Source organism: Scyliorhinus canicula, chromosome 7 (assembly GCF_902713615.1).
Source record: "Scyliorhinus canicula chromosome 7, sScyCan1.1, whole genome shotgun sequence".
Classification (NCBI taxonomy): domain Eukaryota; kingdom Metazoa; phylum Chordata; class Chondrichthyes; order Carcharhiniformes; family Scyliorhinidae; genus Scyliorhinus; species Scyliorhinus canicula.
Window position 1 is genome coordinate 202,771,308 of NC_052152.1, and position 20,860 is coordinate 202,792,167.

Sequence of the window (20,860 nt, forward strand, 5' to 3'; positions counted from 1 at the left end):
CCCTTCCTCGTCTTCCACCAGGGAGGCGTACAATGAGCGCTGTCGATGGTCACATTACGTCTAGTGATCCTCCTGTTTGATATTTAATTGGAGTTGGTAATTTAACTATAAGGCGAGGCTGGAGATGTTCATAATGGAGGTGGGGAAGAGCAGTAGAAGAGCTCAGTGAAGAACTGACAGAATCCTTCCAAATTCTTGATATTCAATTGGCATAAACCCTAATTACACCACTGACGTAATCAGATAATCTGTAAGGGACCTGCTTGTACTGAAAAGAGAAACTGAGCAGAATGTTTGGATTGAATTACATCCAAATAGGAGTAGGCCATTTAGCCCCTCAAAGCTGCTCTGCTGTTCAATTAGATCACGGCTGACCTACCTCCCGCACAATCCATTAATCCTTTGGTGCCTTTAATATCTAGAAATCTAGCGATCTCTGCCTTGAACATATTCAATGAGCTTATTTGCGAACTCAAAGGGAAAAGGGGGGAAAACCTACAAAGAAAAGTGCAGCACAGGAACAGACCCTTCGGCCCTCCAAGCCTGTGCCGACCATGCTGCCCGTTTAACCTATAACCTTCTGCACTTCTGGGGTCCGTATCGCTGTATTCCCATCCTGTTCATGTATTTGTCAAGACGCCTCTTAAACGTCACTATCGTCCCGACTTCCACCACCTCCTCCGGCAGCGAGTTCCAGGCACCCACCACCCTCTGTGTAAAAAAACTTCCCTCGCACATCTCCTCTAAACTTTGGCCCTCGCACCTTACACCTATGTCCCCTAATAACGGACTCTTCCACCCTGGGAAAAGCCTTACAACACCAGGTTAAAGTCCAACAGGTTTGTTTCAAACACTAGCTTTCGGAGCACTGCTCCTTCCAACAAACCTGTTGGACTTTAACCTGGTGTTGTAAGACTTCTTACTGTGCTCACCCCAGTCCAACGCCGGCATCTCCACACCCTGGGAAAAAGCGTCTGACTATCCACCTCTGTCCATGCTCCCTCATAATCTTGTAGACCTCTATCAGGTCGTCCCTCATCCTTCGTCATTCCGGTGAGAACAAACCGAGTTTATTCAACCTCTCCTCATAGCGAATGTCCTCCATACCAGGCAACATCCTGGTAAATCCTGGCAAAGATGTGCAGGTTGGGTGGATTGGCCATGAAAAATTGCCCTTAGTGTCCAAAATTCTATGATTAACCTAGGACAAAAGTTCGGCACAACATCGTGGGTCGAAGGGCCTGTTCTGTGTTGTATTTCTCTATCTATCTAAATCTCTTCTGTACCCTTTCCAAAGCCTCCACATCCTTCTGGTAGTGTGGCGACCAGAATTGAACACTATACTCGAAGTGTGGCCTAAGGTTCTAACAGCTGCAGCATGACTTGACAATTTTTATACTCTAATGCCCATTCCCTCTTTTAAAAACAGAAATCAGAGCTCCAAGACTGGGAAATACCATTCCTAGTTGGCCACAGTAGTCTCAACACATGTGCCAGTCCTGAAAAGGCCGCACATGCGCAGATCGTTCCTTTTTACAATCTTTGGTTTGTGCGAGTGTGCTGGCCAGAGAGTGGCTGCACGTGCTCGGTTGGGGCCTATTCTCATTGTGAAGCCAGTAAATAGCCCGTGCACACAAACAGTTTGTTCTTTTGCAATTTTTTTAATGTTTAAAAGGTAGCTCTGCGCTTTTGCAGAAGGTGAAAAGACCGGAAGTAAAACAATACGAAAGGGAGGGTCAGGTGACCCAGAAGAGAACACTATTCTCCAGAAACTACCAGAAGAGGCAGGACAGGAGCAGACTCCAAACAAAAGAAAGTCTCAGAAAGCAGGGAGTGGGATAGAAAGGGGTCCCAAGAGGACCTTCTAGTCAAAGGAAAAGAAGAGGAATCTACAAACGGTTGTGTTCAGTGGAATTGAAAGCGAGGAGCAATGGGACTGGCTCTGAAATACAGAGACAGAGCGGCAGGGAGCAGACTGGGAACAAAGTGGGCTTGTGAGAAGCCAGAAGATTCGAGGAGACAGCTGAAGGTCTGTCTCTCCTGACTACAGGCCTTTGGAGCAGCAGTGCCCTGCTCGGCAGAGCCCATTAACTGTGTCTGGAAAGTGAAGCCTGACTACGCGCAGAGGCAAGGGGGCGAGGAGCATCAGGAAGAGTAGAGCCCGGGAGAATGATCCTTGTTGAGGAAATCCAAGTGTAAATATTGTTCTGGAAAGAATTTCTTAGTGAGTTCTTCAAAGTGATGATTGGAAGGCATTGAAAGAGAGACAGAGATTGGTTGGTTCACGGTGTGAAGCATCTGGGGGTGGGTCGTTGAGAAATCACTGATTTGGGTGGATATGCCCTCCACGTTTTTAAATAAAAATAAAAGTTAGGGTTTGTCAAGCCAGGTTTTAGACTGGGATCTGTCTTAGAACATAGAACATAGAACGATACAGCGCAGTACAGGCCCTTCGGCCCACGATGTCTTGTCCATTAGTAACATCAGCTGGGAACATGACAGCTTCCATATCCCTCTGGGGTTGAGAATTCCAAAGATTCCCCACCCTCAGTGAATAAATTCCTCATCTCAATCCTAAATGGCCTTATTCTGAGACTGTATCCCCTGATTCCAGAGCCCCCCCCCCCCCCCCCCCTAATTAATTTGGTGAACCTTCATTGCTCCTGTGCAGGAGGCGCAAGAAAGGCTCCGTGCAAGTGGAATAGAGTTGGGCAGACAAGGAGCATCCCCTCCTCTCCCAAAGCGAAGGGGCGTTGTCAGGGACCCATTAACCTTAACGAGACAGTCTGTGGCAGTGTACAGAAGTTGGATCTGGGTAACGAAATGCATCCCGAACCCGAATGCTTGCCCAAGTCCTGAATAAATATTTGTGATCCACCCTGTCGAACGCCTTCTCCTGATCAAGGGATAGGAAATGCTCGACAGACCAGCCCTCTGGGAATGATGGACCAGGTCCCAGACCAGATGGATGTTGTCGTGGATTGTTTGGCCCAGGACTGTGTGGCACTGTCAGGGTGGATTATGGTGCCAAGGCGGGAAGACAGCGCCTTGGTGAAGATTCTGTAGTCCGTGCTGAGGATGGAGACTGGTGGCCAGTTTTTAAGAAGGCGGAGATCCCCCCTCTTTGGCAGCAGGGTGATGGTGGGCCTGCGCCACGAAAAGGACATCTCCCCCGGTCACAGTACTTTCCCCATGACCTCCACGTCGTCACTCCCCAGGATGTCCCAGAATGCCCTGAAGAACTCCACGGTCAGCCCGTCCAGCCCTGGCATTTTGCCCCTGGAGAGGCTGTCGAGGGCACCGGTCTGCCCCACCAGGCTAATGGGGATATCAAGCCTCCCGGCATGCTCCGGGCCGACCTGCGGCAGGTCCTCCCACAAAACTCTGCAAGCATCCTCGCTGGATGGGTCATGAGAGAAAGGGTACTGTAGAGGTTTTGAGCGTGGGCCCTGATGCCCACTGGATCCGAGATGAGGAGCCCATCCTCGGCCAGTAGTGTAAGGAGCTGCTGACGGCCCCCGCACCTTTTTTCCAGTGAGTAGAAGAAGGGGGAGCTGCGGCCCATGACCGTGAGGATCTGTATCTGTGACCTCATGTATGCACTGCGGAACCCGATGGGTTGCTCGTAGCGTGCCCCTCTTCTCTCTGCGCTAGCCGCAGGGCCAGGTCCTCATCGGGCTGCCCGAGACGTGACTCCAGGTCGACTCCATTCTCTGACTCCTCGACCCTGGATTTCCGCCTCGCCGTCGACCCCATCACAAACTCCTGAGAGAAGAATGGACACCATCAAAGAAAGTTGTTTGCTGTCGGCCATCTTGGGAGCGTAGACATTCACAAAGTGAAGCACCTCGCCCCCTAGCGGATCATCAGGTGCAGCAATCGGCCTGGCACTGGCTGCTTGACCCTCAACATCTCCGGCTGAAAATGTGGGGCCAACAAGATAGCCGCCCTCCCTGAACGTGAGGTCAGGTGGCTCATGTAGACACCCCCCCCCCCCCCCCTTGCCACTCCAGGAGCCACTTGGCTTCGTCTCCCGGGGTGGTGTGGGTGTCTTGCCGGTCACACACCGTCCCGGAGGAGCAAGGAGTTCTGGAATCTGCAGAGCGCATCCCCAGTGCCGTTGATTTTGAGACTGGTTACAGTCATCTCCATGTCAGCAGCAGAGGTGCTACCATCACCACTATGGAGCTCTAAGAGGGCAGAGGTATGTGTGCCCCTCCACTCCCTCAGGAGCCAGTGAGGAAGGATTTAAGCCAGCGCTGCTCAGTTTGGCCTGTGTCCCATTCCTCCTTGACGTCGGTGTGGGAAGAGCTGATGAGCAGAGCCACTGTCCCACCACCAGTTGAGGGCCAGCCACACTCGTACCCGGTGACCACGGGTTGCTGTCAGAAATTCCCAAAGTTCCCAAGGGGGGGATGAGGGGTGACTCGGTGTCGGGCAGGAGGGGATCCATCACCTCACTGCAGATAGACTCTGTTTTATTTTCTCATCCCCATTCTCCTGCCTTCTCCCCATAACCCCTGATCCCCTTATTAATCAAGAACCTATCTATCTCTGTCTTAAAGACACTCAGTGATTTGGCCTCCACAGCCTTCTGCGGCAAAGAGTTCCACAAATTCACCACCCTCAGGCTGAAGAAATTCCTCCTCATCTCTGTTTTAAAGGATCGGCCCTTCAGTCTGAGGCTGGGCCATGGGTTCTAGTTTTTCCTACAAGTGGAAACATCCTCTCCACGTCCACTCTATCCAGGCCTCGCAGTATCCTGTAAGTTTCAATAAGATCCACCCTCAGCCTTCTAAACTCCAACGGGCACTGACCCAGAGTCCTCAACCGTTCCTCATACGACAATGAGATTCAGCCTCACAATTTATCACAGCGGATTTTAATGTCAGAACCTTTGATACAACAACCACTTGCATTTATACAGTGCCTTAAACCTAAGGTGCTTCCTAAGGAGCGGAATCTGACACAAACTGAGTTAAGGATAGCTGACCCAAAAGCTGGGTCACAGAGGTAGTTTTTGGAAGTGTCTGAAGGGGTTTAGGGATTCAAGTCCAGAGCTTAGGTTCCCTGGAGATGCAGGCCCTCAATAGTGCTGGATAGACGGGTGAATGTTGTGGGCAATGCACAAGAGGCCAGAGCTGGGGGCCATGATTTGCAGGGCCCTGAAGGATATTGGTAGGTCTTGTCCAGACCGAGTTGGCTGTAAGTAACGAGTTGGGGGGAGTGCCTTTCCCCTCTCTCCCCATCACCCCCTTCATTTCCCTTCTATTGGTATCTGGTCTCCCCAACGCAAAGTTTAGAGCTTGTACCGTTTGTTTTTTGTACAGCTATGTTGTGAACTGTTTGGGGCCTCATGGTAGCATGGTGGTTAGCATCAATGCTTCACAGCTCCAGGGTCCCAGGTTCGATTCCCAGCTGGGTCACTGTCTGTGTGGAGTCTGCACGTCATCCCCGTGTGTGCGTGGGTTTCCTCCGGGTGCTCCAGTTTCCTCCCACAGTCCAAAGATGTGCGGGTTAGGTGGATTGGCCATGCTTAATTGCCCGTAGTGTAAGGTTAATGGGGGGATTGTTGGGTTACGGGTATACGGGTTACGTGGGTTTAAGTAGGGTGATCATTGCTCGGCACAACATCGAGGGCCGAAGGGCCTGTTCTGTGCTGTACTGTTCTGTGTTCTATAATCATCAGAGTATCCTCCCGGTACGTTGGTACAGAGGGGAGGGTACCCTGTTTCTCCAACGCAATATTAGTGTTTGCTCAGTTTGGCCTTGTACAAATGTAATAGTGACTTTTTTTAATTAAAGAAAATATGAACAAGTGGGGGGTGTGGCTCTGTATAACTTTCAGTCTCTTGTGGGGGGTGGAATGAACCCTTTGCTCATTACCTGTTGCAACTGAGGGCGTTGCCTCTGCAGTTCAGGAACTGAAACACCTATTTCCAGGTGACAACTCTGGAGTGGAGAGCCAGGGTTAGCCAGAGGGAACCCAGAGCTCTCTCCAGAGCAGGGTTATTTTGTAGCAGGAAGGGAGGCTGGGTGAGGGGGGGGAGATGAATGCAAATGGCAATTACGATGCTCCCCTGCTGCACAAAGCCAGCTCCCGCAAGCCGCTGGGGAAACTTGCACAGAGGCTGGATGAGGTGAAGAACCCCTGGAGGCAGAGCTCCGCGCTGGAGCTCAGCCACAGCGAGGTGGCCAGGCTGTGCACGGACGCCCTGCTGGAGTCCGGTCCCGCCGCCTACCAGCGGGCTCTGGCCGAGGAGAGGGAGCTGGCCTTCCTGTCGCAGCTGGAGATCGACTACATCAGCCGCAGCGGGGCCGCCCAGCTGGCCGGCCCCACGGCGGAGCTCCGCCACAGGGGCAGCCGGGACAGCTACGCTGAGTCGGAGCTGACCTCGGTCACTTACTTCCCCATGGAGTCAGACTCGGAGGCCCCCCTGCTGGAGCTAGGCTGGGACAGCCCCCAGCACAGTGTCACACTGCCCTCCCAAACCCAAATCATCTTCCAGAGGGACCGCAGCCACAGCATCAAGGACACCATTCGCCAGCTGCTCAGCAAAGCCAAATCGGTAAGAGAATGTTCTTTCCTGAAATTAAAGGCAATGATTATCCTGGACAAGTTGGGAGGGGAAATCCTACAACCTTGTGCCTCATGCTGGCTCCTTGACAGAACTATCCAATGAAGCGCCAGGGTCCCAGGTTCGATTCCCCGCTTGGGTCACTGTGCGGAGTCTGCACGTTCTCCCCGTGTCTGCGTGGGTTTCCTCCGGGTGCTCCGGTTTCCTCCCACAATCCAAAAGATGTCAAGGTTAGGTGGATTGAACATTCTGAATTGCACTTTCGTGTCCAAAAAAAACAGATTAGATGGGGTTACGGGGATAAATTGAAAGTGTGGGATTACACGGGGTGCTCTTTCCAAGGGCCGGTGCAGACTCGATGGGCCAAATGGCCTCCTTCTGCACTGTAAATTTTATGATCTATGATAAGTGGCCTTACGGCTCATTCCTACACCTATTTCTATCAGGATGGCAAAGTGGCACAATGGTTAGCACTGCTACCTCACAGCGCCAGGGACCTGGGTTCAATTACACCCCTGCGTGACTGTCTTGAGTTGGTTTTGCACGTTCTCCCCGTGTCTGCGTGGGTGCTCTGGTCTTCTCCCACAGTCCAAAGATGTGCAGGTTAGGTGGATTGGCCATGATAAATTGCCCTTAGTGTCCAAAAAGGTTAGGAGGGGTTATTGGGTTGCGGGGAAAGGATGGAAGTGAGGGCTTAATGTGGGTTGGTGCAGACTCGATGGGCCAAACGGCCTTGTTCTGCACTGTATGTTCTATGAATCCTGCTCCTTCTCCTGCACAGTATTTATCCAATACCCTTTTGAAAATTATCTCAATTGTTTGCTGTCCTTCCAGGCAGTGTATTCACTTTTCTTTTTTTATATAAATTTAGAGTACCCTATTCTTTTTTCCAATTAATGGGCAATTTAGCGTGACCAATCCACTAACCTGCACATCTTTTGGTTGTGGGGGAGAAATCCACACAGACACGGGGAGAATGTGCAAACTGTACACGGACAGTGACCCGGGGCCGGGATCGAACCCGGATCCTCAGCGGTGTGAGGCAGCAGTGCTAACCGCTGTGCCACCCAAGGCAGCGCATTCACAATCGTTGTAAACCCATCATCAAAAAGATACTCTCATCTTTCCTATTGTTTCCTCAAAGTGACAGATCCTCCCGCCTCTAGAATCAGCCCCCGTCGCCCCCCCTCCATCTGCTCTTTCAAAACTTCTGAATCTCTCTTTTACCTTCCCTGCTCTCTTCTCTGGGATTTCCATGTCCGACAAGCGCCTCAGGATATGTGAGCTTCCCCCCCATGATTGACAAGGCATCAGTACAGAGAGTGTCCGGCCTGGTTGTATTGTGTTATCGGAACCTTGAAACGTGTTGTTTGTTAACCAGGACGTGGGACCCGGCGCAGGAAGGGGGGGCATTCCCCCCAATCACCTGTAAAAAGCCTGCTGCCCCTGAGTAGCCCCCCCTCGTTTTCCACCATCCCTCCTTTCCAACTTGATAGCCCAGCTCCTCAGCCTGGCTACCTACCACTTCTCCTCTTCACTCTGTATCCCAATTAGATTTTATTTGTATATTTTTAAAGGTACTTTACAACACAAGTTGAGTGTTACAGGACAGAAAGTGTACTCGAGGCTGCGTCAGTCCACTTAGACGCAAACTATAGCTACATTTATATCTACGTTATAGCCCGTGCTCCAGTTCTTTGGTATCTTTCTTTATTCTTTTACAGGATGTGGCCATCACTGGCAAGGTCAGCATTTGTTGCTCAACCCTAATTGTCCTTGAACTGAGTGGCTTACTGGGCCATTTCAGAGCAGAGCGAAAAACCAACCATATTGCTGTAGGCCAGGAGTCACGTGTAGGCCAGGAGTCACGTGTAGGCCAGGAGTCACGTGTAGGCCAGGAGTCACGTGTAGGCCAGGCCCGGTTAAGGATGGCAGATTTCCTTCATGGTCACTGTTACTGAATGTATTATGGTCGGAGGAACTCTAGACTGTGGCCTTTCCCCGTTGAGCCTTTGCAGTGGCTGCCCCCAATTCTGTCCCTCCCTCAGCACGTAGTCCTGGACAGCACTCAGTTGCTCGTTGCACTGAAAGACCAACAAATTTAAGACAGACCAAAGAGCATCTTTCGGCAAGCTGATGTGCTCCATCAGTAGTTGATGATATTCCTGGTGCATTTCCCTGGGAACAGCCATAGAGCACAGGGAGCTGTTATTATGGAGCTGTTCAGGGTGAACCGGGACTCGAGGCATTCCATCTCTTTCCAGAACATTTTTCCCAATGATTTGTCCCAGAGACGCTGAATGAGAGCCTCTTTCCCCTCCACATGCAGTAGCGATGCTCAGATTCCAGGTGTGAATGACGGATCTGATGGGGAGAGGCAACCTCACAAAAGCCAAGTGCTGACTTGATGCTTGTTTGAAAGTTCTGGCGATGAGGTGTTCTATCAAATGAGAGTCTGGTTGGGGAACCACCCGACAGGAGCCTCGATTTACATTTCCTGCAGGGCCTCAAGAACATTATGTGTGGACCACTGACTGATGGGCTGGTGGTCAATGGTGCCTTCCTGCACAAACATCTCGATGAAAGAGGGGTGGCACAACACAGTCCAACCAAATGGTGTTTTCTGTAGCATAGCGACCAGATATACCCCTTGCAACCCCAGGACCGAGACATGAGGACACCTCACACCTGATGACCAGGTCCTTACCCACGATGGAGCAGGTTTATTGCTCCCAGATGCCCAGCTTCGGTTCGAGCCTGGCTATTCATTCATCCCAGATTTTGGCACATGCCCCAGCCCCTCTGAACCATATCCCAGAACCTTCAGGTAGCCTGACACGATGGCAAAGAAGTCAAGGAATTGACTGGCCCAGTTCCCAAGGAATACAACCTTGCTCTTTCCAGGATTCATTTTGGATTTTGAGGAAAATCTTGGAGAATTCCAAGGCAGCGAGCAGGGCCTGCTGGCTCTTCAGTTACTGGAGATCCTCCTCTTTCTTACTGAGACAATCTTCAGTTGTGCTTCACTCTCGGTCTGCAGTTTTGCCCTCTCTGGAACTGAGGTTAAGTGTTGGACTTCCAGCCACTGCGATCATACACTCTGCCCTCCAGCATGTCCAAAAATGGGCACAGTCTAATTTCCAAGCCAACTATTCTAAGAATTCAGCCTATCCAGAAACTACCTGATAACTTTTAAAATGCCTTCAATGTTCAATAACATCTCTTTGGACAAATTTTACTATTTTTGTTTTTTAAAAATATAAATTTAGAGTACCCAATTATTTTTTTCCAATCAAGGGATAATTTAGCATGGCCAATCCACCTACCCTGCACATCTTTGGGTTTGTGGGAGTTAGACCCACGCAAACACGGGGAGAATATGCAAACTCCACACGGACAGTGATCCAGGGCCGGGATCGAACCCAGGTCCTCAACGCCGTGAGGCAGCCGTGCTAACCACTGCCCCACCGGGCCACCCCCGGACAAATTTTACTGTAACAGGTCGTTTTGAGATGCTCTGCAAATCTGGTCAGCTTTCAATCAGTTGAATTTCTACGAAGTTCACTTTTATTTCAAAGTTTATTGCTCATGAACATTTGCGTTACTTTATACTTGGGAAGGGCCAGTGGGATGAAAATACACAATGAAATATTTGTTCAGAAGGCAGTAATTCGAGTCGTACTGATGACTTCCTGGTGAAAGAGGCTGTATAACTGAAGTCACTTGACATAGAACCGTCCCTCATTGAAAATGAAATGAAAATCGCTTATTGTCACAAGTAGGCTTCAAATGAAGTTACTATGAAAAGCCCCTAGTCGCCACATTCCGGCACCTGTTCGGGAAGGCTGGCATGGGAATTGAACCGTGCTGCTGGCCTGCCTTGGTCTGCTTTCAAAGCTAGCGATTTAGCCCTGTGCTAAACCAGTTGAGCACTAGTTGGCAATATTGGAAAGGTCACAGAATGATCAGTGTGGGAAATGTATAAGAAGAAATGTGGCACGTACTGCTTCAATGTAAAGGTACTTTTCTAAAATTTGATTGAGGTCAAGGAAGTGCTGTCTTGTTGGGAAACTGTGAGCCATTTAACCGGGGAGTGCTTAATGAGGGCAATGCCTATGTTTTCATTTCCAGAACCAAAATGTGTCAGGTTCACATTGACCTAATTGACATCTTCAAGTTATGACAGAGCAAATAATAGATCTTTTTCATTGGCAACAAATATCTTTAAAATAATAAGAAAAATTCACAAGATGTAGAGGTAGAAGGAAAGGTGAATTCTGGGCAAAGGGAATAGGGAGGGGAGGGAAACATAATAGTTGGCCAGTGGTGGGTTTCAAGTAAGACCTTGATGAAAATCAGCTGAAGAGATTTGGGGAGGGAATTATAGAGTGTGGGCCTTGATGATTGAAGCACACCTGCCAATGTTGGAGTGACTCAAGGAGGGGTTACATAATAGACCGCAATCAGAGGTGCCAGGAGTTTGGTGTGTTAGGGTTAGGGTGGGTATCACGGCTGGGGTATGTTAGGAATAGGGAGGGGTGAGGCCATGAAACATTTGAACCAGAATTATAAAGTGATACATTTTTAAATTGAGGTGTTGAGGAGCGAGGGGCCAGTGTTGAGGAGCGAGGGGCCAGTGTTAAGGAGCGAGGGGCCAGTGTTGAGGAGCGAGGGGCCAGTGTTGAGGAGCGAGGGGCCAGTGTTGAGGAGCGAGGGGCCAGTGTTGAGGAGCGAGGGGCGAGCGCAGTTAAGTAAGGACCGGGCTGGTGGTCCAACAGTCGGAAACTGGCAGCAGGGCTTCGGGTGAGATGACTTCTATAAAGTGTGGGTGCTGGAAGGCCACCCAGAGGGACACTGGATTAGCCGAGACGGGAGGTGGGGAAGGCACGGATGGTGGTCTCAGCAGCAGACACAGCAGAAATGAGAACGCAGATGGTCATCAAAGTATTAGGTGGGAGGTTATTAACAAATCTGTATGTAAAAAGTGGTGGAACTGTGCAATCCTCTGCCAGCAGGCATTATTCAGACGCTGTTCTTGTATCCTAATTAAGAGAATTAGATAACTGCTTGGAATGGAGGAATAATAATAATAATCGTTTATTGTCACAAGTATGAAGTTACTGTGAAAAACCCCTAGTTGCCACATTCTGGCGCCTGTTCAGGTAAGCTGGTACGGGAATTGAACCCACGCTGCTGGCCTTGTTCTGCATCACAAACCAGCTGTCTAGCCCACTGAGCTAAACCAGCTCTTGTATATTACAGCAAAAGGGAAGCAATGGAGCACTAAAATGAAAGCAAAATACCGCGGATGCTGGTAATCTGAACCAAAAACACAAGCTCAGCAGGTTTGGCAGCATCATAGAGCATAGACCATTACAGCGCAGTACAGGCCCTTCGACCCTCGATGTTGCACCGATATGTGAAACCACTCTAAAGCCCATCTACACTATTCCCTTATCGTCCATATGCCTATCCAATGACCATTTAAATGCCCTTAATGTTGGTGAGTCCACTACTGTTGCAGGCAGTGCATTCCACGCCCTTACTACTCTCTGAGTAAAGAATCTACCTCTGACATCTGTCCTATATCTATCTCCCCTCAATTTAAAGCTATGTCCCCTCGTGCTGGACATCACCATCCGAAGAAAAAAGGCTCTCACTGTCCACCCTATCTCATCCTCTGATCATCTTGTATGCCTCAATTAAGTCACCTCTTAACCTTCTTCTCTCTAACGAAAATAGCCTTCAGTCCCTTAGCCTTTCCTTGTTAAGGTCTTCCCTCCATACCAGACAACATCCTGGTAAATCTCCCCTTTCCAATGTTTCCACGTCCTTCCTATAATGCGGCGACCAGAACTGCACGCAATAATCCAAATGGGCCGCACCAGAGTTTTGTACAGCTACAACATGACCTCATGGCTCCGAAACTCAATCCCTCTACCAATAAAAGCTACCACACCGTACGCCTTCTTAACAACCCTATGAACTTGGGTGGTAACATTCCGGGATCTCTGTACATGGACACCGAGATCTCTCTGCTCATCCACACTACCAAGAATCTTACCATTAGCCCAGTACTCTGTATTCCTGTTACTCCTTCCAAAATGATTCACCTCACACTTTTCTGCATTAAACTCCATTTCCCACCTCTCAGCCCAGCTCTACAGTTTATCTATGTTCCTCTGTAACCTGCAACATCCTTCCGCACTGTCCACAACTCCACCGAATTTAGTGTCATCTGCAAATGTACTCACCCATCCTTCTATGCCCTCCTCCAGGTCATTTATAAAAAATGACAAACAGCAGCGGCCCCAAAACAGATCCTTGTGGTACACCACTAGTAACTGAACTCCAGGCTGAACATTTCCCATCAACCACCACCCTCTGTCTTCTTACAGCGAGCCAATTTCTGATCCAAACTGCTAAATCACCCTGAATCCCATGCCTCCATATTTTCTGCAGTAGCCTACTGCGGGGAACCTTATCAAACGCTTTACTGAAATCCATATACACCACATCAACTGCTTTACCCTCGTCCACCTGTTTGGTCACCTTCTCAAATAACTCAATAAGGTTTGTGAGGCACAACTTACCCTTCACAAAACCGTGTTGACTATCTCTAATCAAATTATTCCTTTCAAGATGATTATAAATCCTATCTCATTGTTATGGGAGAGGCGTTTCCAGAACCCCAAAATGTATCATAGAGTTTAACCAACCTCTCCCTTTAATGTATTGTTGCTTTTGAAGCACACAGCTTGGTCTCCAGGTGTGGTATTACAATTATGGACACGTGGGTTTTTAAACACAAAACAATGTTTATTCCATGAACGCAACTTAACCTTTTTAAATAAACATTGGATAACTTAACACCCCTTACTCCAAAGATAACCCCAAAAATAATACAACACTAAGTAATCCCTCAAAATGTTCCTTCAAACCTCCAAAAGACTTAACACCTTGAAACAGAAACACATCATGTTAAAGACATTACTATTATGAGCTTAAATCACCCAAATGATTCAGAGATAGTCTTTCATGGCAGAGATCACAGCAGATCCAGCTCACTGCACACACAGACACACCCAAGCTCTTTTCCTCAAAACTGAAAACAAAAGCAGAAGTGAGCTCAGCTCAGCTCCCCCCACCCTCTGACATCACTTCAGTAATATGAGCTGCTCCATTTCGTAAAGGTACATTGCTTAAACATCCATTTCCTAAAGGTACTCTCACATGACATCTTATAAACCTTTCCAAGACTTTGCCCACAACAGATGTAAGGCTCGCTGGTCTATAGTTACCGGGGTTGTCTCTACTCCCCTTCTTGAACAAGGGAACAACATTTGCTATCCTCCAGTCTTCTGGCACTATTCCTGTAGACAACGACGACATAAAGATCAAAGCTAGAGGCTCAGCAATCGCCTCCCTAGATTCCCAGCGAATCCTAGGATAAATCCCATCCGGCCCAGGGGACTTATCTATTTTCACACTTTCCAGAATTGCTAACAACTAGTAGCCAGTCTACTAGCCTGTATCTCAGTATTCTCCTCGACAACTTTGTCTTTTTCCTGCGTGAATACTGATGAAAAATATTCATTTAGCACCTCTCCTATCTCCTCGGACTCCACGCACAACTTCCCACTACTGTTCTTGACTGGCCCTACTCTTACCCTAGTCATTGTTTTATTCCTGACATACCTATAGAAAGCTTTAGGGTTATCTTTGATCCTATTTGCCAAAGACTTCTCATGTTCCCTCCTGGCTCTTCTTAGCTCTCTCATTAGGTCCTTCCTAGCTAACTTGTAACTCTCGAGCACCCTAACTGAACCTTCACGTCTCATCTTTACATAAGCCTCCTTCTTCCTCTTGACAAGTGATTCAACTATGCGTCCTATGCATCCTAAGTCCTGCCTCATCGCATCATAATTGCCTTTCCCCCAGCTATAACTCTTGCCCTGCTGTATATACCTATCCCTTTCCATCACTAAAGTAAACGTAACTGAATTGTGGTCACTATCACCAAAGTGCTCAGCTACCTCCAAATCTAACACCTGTCCTGGTTCATTACCCAGTACCAAATCCAATGTGGCCTCGCCTCTCGTTGGCCTATCTACATACTGTGTCAGGAAACCCTCCTGCACACATTGGATAAAAACGGACCCATCTAAAGTACTCGAACTATAGTGTTTCCAGTCAATATTTGGAAAGTTAAAGTCCCCCATAACAACCACCCTGTTACTTTCGCTCCTATCCAGAATCATCTTTGCAATCCTTTCCTGTACATCTCTCGAACTTTTCAGAGGCCTATAGAAAACTCCCAACAGGGTGACCTCTCCTTTCCTGTTTCTAACCTCAGCCCATACTACCTTAGTAGACGAGTCCTCATCAAACGTCCTTTCGGCCACCGTAATACTGTCCTTGACTAACAATGCCACCCCTCCCCCTCTTTTACCACCTTCCCTGAGCTTACTGAAATATCTAAACCCAGGAACCTGCAACAACCATTCCTGTCCCTGCTCTAGCCATGTCTCCGAAATGGCCACAACATTGAAGTCCCAGGTACGAACCCATGCTACAAGCTCACCCACCTTATTCCGGATGCTCCTGGCATTGAAGTAGACACACTTTAAACCACCTTCCTGCCTGCCGGTACACTCCTGCAACCTTGAAACCTTACTCATTACCTCACTACTCTCAACCTCCTGTATACTGGAGCTACAATTCAGGTTCCCAATCCCCTGCTGAATTAGTTTAAACCCTCCCGAAATGAAATGAAAACAAATGAAAACAAGCCCCACCTCGACCCATTTGTTTTCATTTCATTTTAACTGTCTTTTACCATTTCTTTCTTTCTTAATATACATTTAATTTCCCCCCCCCCCCCCCCAATCTTATCCACCTTTCCTGCACCTTTCTCCTCTTTGCTTCCCCCTTCCCCTCCCCTCACACCTACAGTTCATCCTCTGATGTTAGTTTCTCTGCTGTTTGACCTTTCACATCTTTTGTCCTCTCTGGGGACTGCCATTAACACTCTTTCCCCTTGGTTTCTGTGGCTATTAGCACCCAGTTTCCCTGGGTTTCTGTGGCTATGACTCATCTTTCATTCTCACTCCACAGTATAAATATTTCCCACTTTCTCTGTCTGTTAGCTTTGACAAAGAGTCATCGGACTCGAAACGTTAGCTCTTTTCTCTCCCTACAGGTGCTGCCAGACCTGCTGAGATTTTCCAGCATTTTCCCTTTCGCTCCAGTGACTAATGCGCTACTCCTCTCCCCCCTTCCCTTCTGAGCAACAGGGACAGATTCTGTGCCAGAGATCTGTACCCCATGGCTTACCCCTGGTAAGTCGTCCCCCCCACCAGTATCCAAAGCGGTATACCTGTTACTAAGGGGAATGGCCACAGGGGATCTCTGTACTGACTGCTTCCCCCCAGCCCCTCTCACCGTCACCCATCTGTCTTTATGCTTCGGAGTAACTACATCCTTGAAGCTTCTATCTATGACCACCTCTGCCTCCCAAATGATCCGAAGTTCATCCAACTCCAGCTCCAGTTCCCTAACACGGTTTCTGAGGAGCTGGAGATGGGTGCACTTCCCACAGGTGAAATCAGCAGGGACACTGTGGAGAGAGAAACAGAATTAACGTTTCGAGACTGAATGACTCTTCAGAGCAATGCAATGGAGCACGGCGGCTCATGTGACCAAACAGGCGGGCTCAGCCTTGATGGGCACAATGGCCAGTTTCGGTGTTGTGACATTCTGTGATCCACATTCTGCGATCCTATCTGCTGCCTCGCACGTACAATTCTCTATACAGACTTTCCCCATCTTTCGCCTCCATCGGTTTGAATTTGGTGCTGTTTATTCCACAAGAGTTGCTTTTGTACAGGCTAATTGTCTACCGACAGTCCCTCTGGCCTTTGTAACTCTTCAACAGTTCCGATGTTGGACACCCCTCCATGTGGCAGACAATGATTGATTGATTTTTTTTCTATTTTGCAGTCAGTGTGTCGTTTGGTAATTTGTTCTGCAAAAAGCAGAAGAGAAAGATTGGAATCAATATCTCTATCATTCATGTCCTCTTTCTAATGCAGCTCATTGCAATTGTGATGGATCTATTCACTGACATTGACATCTTTTGTGACTTGTTGGAAGCTTCTAATAAACGAGGAATCCCCGTATACCTACTTCTGGATGAGAGCAACCTGGAGCATTTTATGGTAATGTGCGATGAGCTTGACATCCAAAAAGATCTCACAGTTGTAAGTATCTCTGGCTTATACTACCTCATGTCAACAGATCACGGTGGTCTATCAAAAATGTCAGATTCTTTTACATTAGGCCTTAGACCTCGGAGATTCCATTCACAACCATGAATTTCTATGATTTTGTGAAACCATTAATCGCTGATTGTCACAAGTAGGTTTCAGATGCAGTTACTGTGAAAAGCCCCTAGTCGCCACATTCCGGCGCCTGTTCGGGGAGGCTGGTATAGGAATTGAACCGTGCTGCTGGCCTGCCTTGGTCTGCTTTAAAAGCCAGTGATTTAGCCCTGTGCTAAACCAGCCCCTTGTGGAGAAGAATAGATGTTTCCTTATATTAGAATAACTCTTTCCCTCATTCTCACTTTCAGTGGATTCCTTTCCGTGTCTTCTGCCTTATGATTACCCTGTGCCTTCCGCACAACAAGATACAATGTAGGGGGATAAGTTCCTTTTCCCTTTGACATGGGAGCAGCACAAAGAACACGTGCCCCAGTTAAACTAGTTTCTACAACATTCAATATGTCGCTCAGGAGTTCCACCCACATTACAAACTAAAAGCCAGGGTTGCAATGAACCCAATACTCAGCAAGATGCTGTTCCTCTGGGGCAGCACGGTGGCGCAGTGGTTAGCACAGCTGCCTCACGGCCCTGAGGTCCCAGGTTCGATCCCGGCTCTGGGTCACTGTCCGTGTGGAGTTTGCACATTCTCCCCGTGTCTGCGTGGGTTTCGCCCCCACAACCCAAAAAATGTGCAGAGTAGGTGGATTGGCCACGCTAAATTGCCCCTTAATTGGAAAAAATAATTGGGTAATCTAAATTTTTTTTAAAAAGATGCTGTTCCTCTGGGGAACTGGCATCGGATGCCCCTTGGTGCTGTGGGCATTGAGCACTTTGTGTTTGGTCATTCAGATGGATGATTAGGAAACCCATTGCTTTGGGTAAATTTAGACTGTGATGTTTATACATCAAAACCTTTAGATCAAGGTTTTAAGTCGAAAACATTTTTCATGAACCTTTGGTGTGCCTGTATAGCTCTTTGAATGAATGAATTTTTTTTTAAAGGTTGTTAACCCGCTTTCAAAACTGGGCCGCAGTCATTTCGGTGTTAGAATTCCTTCCCTAAACATCTCCAACTCTATTTCTGTCTTGAAGATTCTCCTTAAACCTCTTTGGTATCTGTTCTAATATCTCCTGATGTGAAATTTTGTTTGATAACTCACCTGCGAAGTGTCTTGGGACGTTTAACTATGTTAAAGCTGCTGTATAAATGAATGTATAATGTACATCATTACAATAGCTAAATTGTCACTGGTACTGATCGGATCCAGACCCATCTCAATGCCTTTTTTCATTCCAGCAATGATATAGACTCATGTTGACCCCCATGCTGTACCAGACAATGTCAATCTGCATTATTCTTAGTTCAAGTTAAAGCACCGGAACCTGATTTTACTGCCCGATTAATCCCTCTCTCTCACATTCCCAAATGCTCAGTAAAAGTACTGTAGTTTTTTTCCCTTCTAGAACATGCGAATCAGGAGTGTGATGGGAGACACTTACTGTACAAAGTCTGGGAAGAAGTTTAATGGTCAGGTCCTGGAGAAGTTCATGATCATTGACCTGGAGCAGGTGGTGGCAGGTTCATACAGGTAAACGATGCAAATGTAATTTGCACTAATTATTTCAATTGTTGCCAAACTATCACCTGGTCTATGCCTCCAAGCCTTCTTCCCAACTTCCAACATTTTAGCATGTCTCTCATGCCTTCATTTTCAGGTTCTAACCATCCAAACACACCCTGAACTGTCCCAGTGCTCTCTTGTCCAGCTTCACACCCTCAATTCTTCAGAAAACTCAGCTGATCCAAATCTCTGTTCACCATGTCCTAACTCTCACCATGACCTGTTCACCCCCCTGCTCAATGACCTACATTAGCTTCTGGTCAACCAATGCCTCAATTTTTAAAAATAGATTCTCTTCATTATCTTCAAATATCTCTGTGGTCTCACTCCTCACACTGTCTGTAACCTCCTCCAGCCTTACATCCCCCTCAGCACCACATTCCTCCAACTCTGGCTTCTTGTGCATCCCTCACTTGATTTGCTCCACCATTGGGGCAACCATAAGCTGCCTGGGCCCGAAACTGTGGAATTCCCTACCTAAACCTCTCTGCCTCTCTCTTCTTTAAGGCACTCCCTAATACCTACCTCATTGACCCACCCTTTAGTCACTTGTCCAAAGTCCTCTCCCAGCGCCTGGGACCCGAGTTCGATTCAGGCTTTGGGTAACTGTCTGTGTGGAGTTTGCACATTCTCCGCTTGTCGGCATGGGTTTCCTCTGGGTGTTCCGGTTTTCTCCTACGGTCCAGAGATGTCCAGGTTAGATGGATTGGCCATGATCAATGTGCAAGGTTACAGGGATAGAGTGGGGTGAGTTGGCCAAGGTAGAGTGCTCTTTTGGAGGTTTTGTGTCAGCCCAATGGGCTGTATGGCCTCCTTTTGCACTGTAGGGATTCTATAGAGTATCAATTATCTGAGTTTTGTTTTGCGATGTTTTACTATATTGAAGATGCTATATAAATGTAAGTTGGTAAATATTGTTGTGAAACCATACATTAGCTCCAACAGTGTGGCTCAGTCTCAATCTTCGATCAACTAATTTATTTCATCTGATGTACACTCCTCATCAGTTTCCTCTTCCCTTCCTCCCATTCGGGTAAGGTTTGAGATCAGCATTGGCTCTGCGCTCGATATGGGGAAGCGTCAGGAGTGATATTGATGTCCTTCCAGGAAATGAATTCAACAAAGGTACCAAGAGTGGGAGAGGGAATAAGCGTTAGGCTTCAATTGGCATCCGTTGACATTTAATTTTTAAAAAGCAACACATGCAATTGGAGCAGTAAAGTTGGTGAATTTGGAGTCCTTTCCTTTGCTGTTGGCCCACTGACCAGTCGTTGCAGGCCGACACTGGTTAAGTTGTGAGATGATGGGTGTGACCATGTATGAGAACCACCCCCCACTGTTCCCCTGCTGAATCTGTGTTTGGCAATGTTTCCAATATTGTTCAGGAGACACAATCGGGAGCACAGCTTCCCTTGGGAGTTTTTGCTAGATTTAATAGATTTCTCGCTGCCCCTTGTCCTGAGGTCAAAATGGCTGAATGTATTTCCCAATCTGGGAAGATCCAATGCTCAATTCGGGATGGATGGTAAATGCTGGCTTTTCCAGCAATGCCAATTTCCCCACACACAGATTGGAAAACAAATTATGGGCTCTGCTGTTTTGATCATTTTCACTCAGGGCTCTGTAATTAATCTCAGTGTCTCGGCAACTCTCAGTGAGTGAAGACAGGCAGGTGAGTAGAGTTGAAATCATCCATAATTCCTGCTTTTAATTGTATCTTGGGTTCCTGTTTTCCAGTGTGTATGTCAATGTGCAGTGGGGACTTGCGTGAAGAGAGGCTGAGAAAGAGGTTCAGGAGAGGTCCCAGCACTTGGTGATTTTAAGGCAAGAAGTCACGAGGGCTGGATTCTCCAATAATGGTGCAATGCCCCCACGCTCGCGTCAAAATGCTGGCGTTGCACTCTGGACTTTCCTTAAGTCCTTACCTGCAGGAGGCTGGCAGGGCCCCGGAGTGCTTCTCGCAGTTCTGGCTGTGGATATGGGGCCCCGCACCTCCGGTCGGGAGTCCGCGTATGCGCACAGCGGGCACGGCCTCCCCGGGGGACATGGCGGACTTGGACCGTGGAGCGGCACCAAAAATGTACCCCCCCCCCTGATATCGCGTGACGCCCGATTGCTCCCCTGGTCATCTATGAGACCCCTCCCCCTGGTGATCGATACCCCCCCCCCCCCATCAGATTGGGCGCGAAATGAATCCACAGCCGCCACCTGACATTCCCGACGGCCGTTAGGTGGTCAGAACCACGTCGTCGGGAACTCGGCCAGTTTTGCGCGGAGAATCACGGGGGGGTGGGGTCTGTAAATGGCCCCTTACCCGCGCCGCTTGGTTGCGCGC

General features: G+C 48.2%; 1 protein-coding gene across 1 annotated transcript in view; it reads left to right on the forward strand.

Annotated features, from left to right (window-relative positions):
* Positions 1-5,956: 5,956 nt before the first annotated feature.
* The window catches only part of fam83c (family with sequence similarity 83 member C), a 32,204-nt gene continuing 17,300 nt past the window's right edge, over positions 5,957-20,860 (forward strand). The window contains exons 1-3 of the mRNA XM_038803725.1: positions 5,957-6,569; positions 16,673-16,840; positions 18,368-18,492. Coding sequence (XP_038659653.1) covers positions 6,051-6,569; positions 16,673-16,840; positions 18,368-18,492 — 812 coding nt within the window. The 5' untranslated portion in view covers positions 5,957-6,050. The remainder of the gene's footprint in view (positions 6,570-16,672; positions 16,841-18,367; positions 18,493-20,860) is intronic.